Source organism: Myotis davidii, unplaced genomic scaffold (genome assembly GCF_000327345.1).
Source record: "Myotis davidii unplaced genomic scaffold, ASM32734v1 scaffold1915, whole genome shotgun sequence".
Taxonomy (NCBI): domain Eukaryota; kingdom Metazoa; phylum Chordata; class Mammalia; order Chiroptera; family Vespertilionidae; genus Myotis; species Myotis davidii.
This window is the reverse complement of record NW_006286237.1, coordinates 939,868-947,837: the sequence shown is the minus strand read 5'-3', so window position 1 is coordinate 947,837 and position 7,970 is coordinate 939,868. Positions and strand designations below refer to the sequence as shown.

Sequence of the window (7,970 nt, the reverse complement as noted above, 5' to 3'; positions counted from 1 at the left end):
ACAGTCTGGGCTGCTCAGAGCAAGGGGGTGACACCGTGGCCCCCAGCGTGGCCGGGAGCCTGAGGCTGGGGAGATAGGGCCTGAGGCTCCGTCATGGCTGCCCCTCACTGGCTCGGGCCACCTTCTCCTTCAGAGACAGCATCTTCTTCACGCATCTTGGAGGGGATGTCCTCCCTCCTGAGGCCTGGTCCCAGGCTGCAGGGTCACAGCCGCTGAGACGAGAGCCCCTCACCTGCATGAGCGGAGATGGCCTCCCCTTTGCCTGAAGCAGGGGCTGCCCAGGGACAGGCAGCAGGTGGGGTGGCTCAAGGCACTTCCCTCCTTCCCCCAGGTTGCCTGGTCTCCCCCCATGGACAGCCCCCCCACCCCCGGCCCGGCCCGGAGGCCCATGGAGACAGTTGGACGGTGGGGAGTGAGGGCCGCGCTGAGGTGCTCTGGCTGTGGGCAGGGAGAGTCTAGTCGTCCGGCCTCTCTTCCGGGGGGCCCTCGTCCACGGGGGGTGCGGGCTGGCAGCGGAAATGGTCGTTCCAAATCTTGAGGAAGGTGACCCGGAACTTCTGGATGCGGAAGGCATAGACGATGGGGTTCATGGCGGAGTTGCCGTGCGTGAGGAAGATGGCGATGTAGGTGAGGAGGCTGGGCTTGTGGCAGCTTGGGCAGAAGAGGGTGATGCAGTTGAGGATGTGCAGGGGCAGCCAGCTGAGCGCGAAGAGGAGGAGGATGAGCGCCAGCGACTTGGCGATCTTCAGCTCCTTCCCGTAGTACTTGTGCGGGTCGCCCGAGGAGGCCGACACCTTCTTGCTGAGCTGCCGGCGGATCAGGTAGAACACCTCCAGGTAGACGAGCGCCATGAGCAGCAGCGGCGGCAGCACCCAGACGAAGAAGTTGAAGTAGACCATGTACTCCATGCTGATGACCTTCTCAAACTCGCACTTGATCACGGGCTCCCCGGCGCTGCCGTTGGCCGCCCAAGCCCGCTGCACCGCACCCAGGTTGTTCCAGCCGAACATGGGCGTCAGGCCCACCACCAGGGAGAGGATCCAGCAGCCGGCGATGGCCACCGCGGCCCTGCGGGGCGTCACCACCGTCTTGTACCTGGGGAGGGAGGGCAGAATGTGAGTCCCCCCCGAGGCTCCCCTACGCCCCGCCCCCCCAGAGGAGGCCACCCCCGCCAGGGCCCAGAGCCCAGGGAGCGGGGAGTGTGTGACTTTGGCTAAAGTGCCAATTTCTCAGGATCTGCCATTCGGACACGCACTGGCTCACCTCTCTTGGCTGATGATAGAAATCATAACTGAAAGCAGAGGACACTGCTTAGGAGTTTTAATAAAATCACCAAAGTGAAATCGCCGAGTCCCCTGGTGGCCTCATCCCTGTTTCACGGCCCCCTCGTGGGTGGGGAGCGTCAGCAGGTGAAGACGTGGAGGTGCATGGTGCCCTGTGACCTGCTGGCTCCCCAACTCCTGTCCCCACCGGCCACTCAGCCACCTCCCTAGGCGGCAACACTCAGGAAGCATCCACACCCTCCTCTGGGCTCGTCCACTCCCCGGTCAGCCCCCCATCGCCCAGCTCCTCCGCCCACCCTTCCCCTCCCCTCCCCGTCACTGCACATGGCTTGGCCTCAAGAACCGGCTGTGCACACCCGGGCCCCTTGGAGATGGCTCTCAGGAGAGAAAGCTGTGTTCCCTGCGCCTCTGCTCGTGTTCAGCAAGCTCTGCGTGCTGTGGGTCCCAGGCACTGCTCTCCGCTAGGAGTGAGACGAGGACCCGCCTCTCTCAGCTCACCTTTGGGAGAAGACACAGAGCACACAGGAGGAGATCAGGCAACAGGCAGCTGCAGGCTGTGACCTGTCCTTGAAAGGAAACGCAAGGGAAGATGTCGAGGGAACGAGCTGTCACAGGACAGGATACCCGGACGATGTAAACATGTGGATGATACAGAATCTACTGAGGTGACGACCCAGCACCCCCCACTGAGGCAGAGGGTGTCCATGTCCCCACGTCCCGTGAAGCACACCCGGCCAGCAGCCACCGTGTCCTCTGGCCACACACGGCCTCGGAGAAGGGGCCAAAGGCCGGGCCCCTGGCTCCGTGCGAGGAGCTGGCTCAGCACAGCCGCCCGTCCATGGTTATTTTCCAAAGCGGCTTCCAAGCCAGCGGTGGCTGCCCTGCGAGCCTGTAAACAGCTACTGAGACCCAGGGTGTGAGGGGCCTCCCTCCAGCTGCTTCTCTTCCTGCGCCTGTGGCTCTCGCCTTCACAGCAATGACGCCCAAGGCCCTTCCTCCTGGGGAAGGGGAGGGGCGGTTTGGGGTGGGAGGAACCTGCAAAGCGAGGTGGATGGGAGCCTCATTTCTAATCTCCTTATCTTTCCGGTGGGGACACTGAGGAACCCAGGTGACTCCCCCATCCTCCCCTCCCCTGTGATCATGCATCCTGTGTCCCCACAGCACAGCCCTGAGAGCTGCCCCACTGGCCGCACCTGCCTGGGGTTCTCTCCGCCTGCACCTTGGCTCGGCTACAGCTGAAGCCATTCCCTCCACGGGGACCCCAGCAGGAAGGCCCACCTGGTGCATATGCTGGAAGGAGACCAAGTCTGGCCCCCAAGTCTGCAAGCTACTACATCAACTCCTCCTCTGAGAAATGGGCCTGCGGGACCCACGTCAGAGGGTGAGGACCCGATAACATGTATAAACACCCCCAGTCCTCCTGGGCCTGGGCTCCACACCTCCACGCCCCTTGAAACATTCCCACCCAGAACCCTCTGGTGTCTCACGGCGCTCAGCAAACAGGCTCTGCCAGCGCCTGGCTCAGGCTTGCTCCTGAGACGTCGAGTGTCTCCATTGTCCCCAAGAAGCTTGGCCACGAGTCTGCGGGGCCAGACCGAAGGGCACAGGTCATCCCGTGGAGAGAGAAGGAGGCGAGGGACACAGAGACCCGGCCACCTCCGCTGCAGAAGGAAGGTAGCGGCCGGAACCACCCACATCTGCAGGGTTTATAGCGCGTTTATTGTCGACAAGCCCTTTCACGTTCATGCCTCAGGGAACCCCGTAGCATCCTGGGAGGAGCCCCAATTTCAGATTCAAGACCCAGAAGCGGCAATCGTGCGCCATGTCTCCTGGCTCCACGTCTCCTGCTCTGAGACCCGCTCTCCTTCAGGGCGACAGCCGCCTGGGCTGTTTGGACGCAGGATGGTTGGCAGAGCGAGAAGGTTCCTATCCTACAAGTTCACACGTGGGAACGCTGGACCCTGTTTGACGAAGAACCTCCAGGGAGGGGGGTGGGCCATGAGGACCCACCGAGAGAGGAGGTGGTACTGACAGTGTCCAGGTGGGAGGCGGCAGGGAGGCAACTCCTAGTGCGAGAGGGCCCCCCCTCCCTTCCTGACTTCCTGGAGCCCCTGGATCACCTCGCTCCTGGGCTCCTCCAGGGCCAGGTCCCAGCAGACCCTGCAGCCAGGGTATCAGTTCTCATCTGTTTTTCTTGCTATTTTCTCCATGGTGGGAAAGGGCCGGACGCAGGACTTTGGCTGAGGTGGGGCAGGCTCTCACAGGAAGGGCTGCCCCTCGCACCCGCCCCCCTGCCGGCTAGAGACCAGCCCCCCTCTCCTCCACGTGGGAAAGAGAAGCGGAGGCTGCACGTCCGGGGTGCACAGCGGGTGAGGCACGCTGATGTGCCTCCAACACTCGGGGTGTCCCTCCCAAATCAGGGTGCAAGGCCTGGCCACCTGGGGCTGTGCTGGGAACTAGCCCTCAAGGTGAGACGAGATGCTGCCCTCAGGAGTGAGCTGCCAGCCAAGGGGGAGCCACAGGGGCCAGTGACACTCCCAGTGGGGCCCTGTCCACAGGCAGCTCCTTGAAGATACCATCAAAGGGATGGCCCAGCACCTCCAACCCCTCAGGGCCTGAGACCCACACTGAGAGCTGCCCTCTCTGTTATTCTTAGGAGCAGAGATAGCTGCAGCTCCATGGCATGAGTCAATCTATTAGTATCTCCTGTCGAAGATCAACGTGGAAGGACAGTGGGGGAAGGGGGCACAGACTCTCAGAGGGAGGGCAGAGCTGAAGGAAAGGCAGGGGAGAGGGGTCCCCGAAGCCAAGAGTGAGGCTGGCTGGAGGGGAAAGTCGTTCCCACTGTAGCTGGTGCCAGAGCCAGTGAAAGGCTCAGAAGTGGGGTCAGAGGCCAAGACTACAAACCCTGGGGCTCCAGGAAGAGTGGCTGGTGAGGAGGGGGCCAGGGCGGGAGGCGGGGCCACAGGTGTGATCTGGGTTGGTTACCCAGGGCTGGGCGGGTCACTGTCAAGGTTCTGGGGTTTGTTCTAAGCCCTACAGCCCCTTTGCTGGGCCGAGGACGGAGGAGCGGCTGGAGCAAGCTGGTCCTGAAGCCCTGTTCTGCGTCCCACGGTCTGAGCCCCCACAGTGGCATTTCACCGGCTCGTGAGCCAGGTGGGTCCTCGGGATGCACGGCAGTGCCCGCGGGAAGGGACAGATGCCAGGACAGCTCCTCCCTCTCTGTCCCCGAGGCCGCGGGTGCCAGGCAGCAGCTGTGTCTCCTCCTTGGCTCCACCTCCCACAGGGAGGCCCCCACATTGCAGCCCTGGGTCCCAGACCCGACCCGCCTCCCCCTGCGCCCTGCAGCCCAGGGTGGGGTCCCCTGCTGGTGGTGCCGACCTCTGCTCCCCGCTGACCCCTGCCTGGCTTCGGGGGCGTCGTCACGGCTGTGGCCAATTTCAGGCCTCAAAGGCCTTCCGTGGTAAACACCCACATGATCCCCGTGTCCTGGTCAGGCCCCAAAGGTTCGGCACGGCACTGGAGCGGGAAGAACTCAGTGTAGTCACCAGAGGACTCCCTGCCAGTGAGGACTGCCAGCCGCTTCGTAGATTTGTGTTGACTCAGAAGGAAAGAGAGAGAATCGTACAGGGCGTTGGGAACGGCACGGGGTGAGGAAGCGTCCAGCCAACTGCTGACCCCGGGGCAGGGCCCCAAGGCCTGGCTGTCCTCCGCTTCCCTGTGGCCGACTCCCGCAAGGAGCCCACGGCTGGGTGGGGGTCAGGGGGCGGCACCCTCTGCTGCCCTGAGGCTCGGGTGGCAACGGCTGAACCCTGTCTGGCTTCCTCTTCACTGGTGTCTGAGGAGGAAGCTATCATTGCTCCTGTCCTCTCCCCCTGCCTCCCTCCTCGGCAGGGATCTCAGCCACTTGTAACTGAAAACTTGGATCTCAAGACCAGGAAGTACGGCTTTCAGACCATTAAACTACTTCCTGCCAAGAAATTCTTCCTCCCCAAGGAGCACAGGAAACCAGATACAATCAAGGGCATCAGAGGCTCTGGCACACTCCAGGGGCCACGTCTTTAGCATTAACTTTGCCCAGAGGAGTGTGGGTGAAGGGCCCAGGAGGGGCTGGACGTCTGGGCCCCGAGATCCGGCTGAGAATCTCGCTGCCTGGGCCCGTGGCATCGCCCGGCATCTGGGAATGTCTGCGCCACATCCCCAAGGGCACCTCCTGACCCGGCCAGCACCCAGCGCTACAGGAGGGAGGGCCCTGGGCTCTGTGAAGTAAGGAGCAGATGTGTCACCAGCTCTTCGTGTCATGGGCCTGGAAGTCGCTCCTGCTCACTTGTGAGGACAAATAACCCACGAGCTGGTGGGAAAGACCAGCCTCTGTGGGTGCCTCCCACACCCTTTCCCACTCAGTGTCTGGTCCTTTCCTGCCCCTGGGCAGCTGGGAGGAGCAGAGGGAAGACAGCCCTGCCTCAGGGAGCCCTGTCCGATGGAGGCACAGCCCCTGCGCCAAGGGAGCTCCCAGGGGAGGGCCAGCTGGCGCGGTGGCATCTGAGGCCACACCCCCTCAGAGGTCGCACAGGTACTGACCTCACGTGTGCCCTGTCCCTGGCGCTCCCACTCGCACACCGAGGGGCTTGGGCTTGCTCAGAAGTTCTGGCCCAGAGGAGTCCACAGGGAGGGGTGCTGGGAGGAGGTTCTCCGATCCCGAGGCCGGCTGCAGGCCCCACATCCCAGGGGCCGACGGTCCTGGGGGAAGAGGGCATCTGACCCGGCAGTTACCTTGGCACACTGCCCTGACTGCAGCACTCCAGCCACTTCCCGCTCGGAGACCTGGCTCTCTCCAGCCCCAGCAAAGCCAGGACGGTCCCACCTGCTGTGGGTGACTTTCCAGCTCATCAGGAGGCATGGAAAAATCCATCCTGTCTGCGCAGGGATTCAATGACCTGTGGGAGGCTGTGCAGCCAGGCCTGCCCGGGCGTCCTCAGCATCCAGGAGGTAACATTCCTTCCCAGTGACGCGGAAAGGCCTGGCGGTGTGGGGACAAGGAGCAGACTGTGGTCACCTAAAGGGGTGGCGGAGTCCCACGGCCCGGCTGGCACAGAGGAGGGAGCTGAACTGTTTAGTGTCTCATCTCATTGTCCTGGGCTTGAGAGCGCAGAGAGGGACCCACACTGCCCAGCGAGGGGGGCCGGCACCGGAAGCAGCCGGGTCAGGACCCGGAGAGCGGCCTCCTGCCTGGAATAGTGGTGCTGGCGTCAGGAGAACAGGGTCAGTCAGGCCGCTGGGGAGGGAGCTGTCCTTGGTGAAACCCCTCCCCTTGGCGGCAACTGTGTCCTCAGCGGGCTGACAGGCTGACGGGGACTGAATGCGAGGCCAGCTGGGAGGGAGGGAGGAATAGAGAAACAGCGAGGGTGGGAGGAGCCCGGCACATTCAATTCCCGGCAGGGCCAGGGCGTACTCGCCCAAGGAGGGGAGATGGGGCGCCATGGGATGGAGAGAAGTAAACATTCGCTGAGGACCCAGAGCTGAGTTCAAACTGTGCCCGCCCCCCGCACCCCAGCTAATAGCTGGTGCCTCCAGCTGGTCTCAGTTCCTTGTCCCGGGTCCTGCCTGGGGCCCAATGGGGTGACAGGCTTGCTTGGCCGGCCATGAAGCTGAGCCAGGCCCCCCAAGGTGAGCAGTAGCAACTGGTGCCCATTGTATTCACACCAAACACACACACACACACACACACACACACACACCCCTCCCGGGGACCCCCTGGGACGATGAAGCAGAAAGTCCTTGTTTCCCTCTGGGAGGCTGTTTATGGACTTCGTGCCCACTTCGTATCCAGCTCCCGACCTGGCTCCTCAGGACAAAATCGCACTGTGTTCCTGGTCTGTCCACGGGGGTCCGAGTCCAGCAGGGACTGGGTGGGCGTGGGAGCTGGCCCAGCACCTCCCCCTGCTCCCTGGGGGGCTCGAAAGCCCCCGGGGTAGTAGCCTGTGTGGAGACTGCAGTGGGGCGCCCAGGCCCTGTCTCCCTCACTCTCTGCTGTCGGGAACCAGGGGTGACTACGCCTCTGCCTAAAGGGCCAGTTCCCTGTGGGAAGGATCTTGTGCAGACGGACACGCCGTGCCCAAACCTGCCCTGGTCTGGGGACAAGGATGCTTGCCCTCAGGGGGCAACTGCGCTCCCCGCCTTGCGTTCATCTCTGTCTCTGTCACCTGGAACCTTGGGCTCCCCACCGTCCATGGTGTCTAGCCCTCGACTCTGGAAAAGATGCCACACAAGGCAGACTGTAGAGGGAGGAGAGAGAGCAGGCAGACCTCCCCACCTTGGAAACGTTTCCAAAGAAAGAAGACACTCCCCGCCCCCCCCCCCGGGGCCTCCACTCTGTCCCTTGTGCTTTTACACCAGAAAGTCAACCCTGGGGTCTAGCTTCAGTGGCTCCTGCTGCACCACAGCCCGGGGCAGAGCGGGGAGGGCACAGCTGTTCCCCAGTCTCTGGTGCTCTCTCCCTCCTGTTTACTGCACAGGCACTCACCGAGACGCACTAGCAGGCCAGGACCAACCAGGAGCCAGCTATCCTCGGCCAGCTGCGCACAGAGGAGCCCCTGTCGTGTGCCCCCCCCCGCTTGGTGTGCAGAGACGGGCTGGGGCAGGAGGGGCCTGGTGCAGTGGGAGGTGGGAGGTGGGAGGGGAGGTGGG

At 63.3% G+C, this 7,970-nt stretch overlaps 1 protein-coding gene across 4 annotated transcripts in view; it reads right to left on the bottom strand.

Annotated features, from left to right (window-relative positions):
* Nucleotides 1–81: 81 nt before the first annotated feature.
* Nucleotides 82–7,970, bottom strand: part of ADORA1 (adenosine A1 receptor) — a 19,905-nt gene continuing 12,016 nt past the window's right edge. For all 4 annotated transcript variants that reach the window (XM_006757474.2, XM_006757472.2, XM_006757473.2 and 1 more), the window contains exon 3: nt 82–1,095. In XM_006757474.2, the coding sequence (XP_006757537.1) occupies nt 456–1,095 (640 nt within the window). In that variant the 3' untranslated portion in view covers nt 82–455. The remainder of the gene's footprint in view (nt 1,096–7,970) is intronic.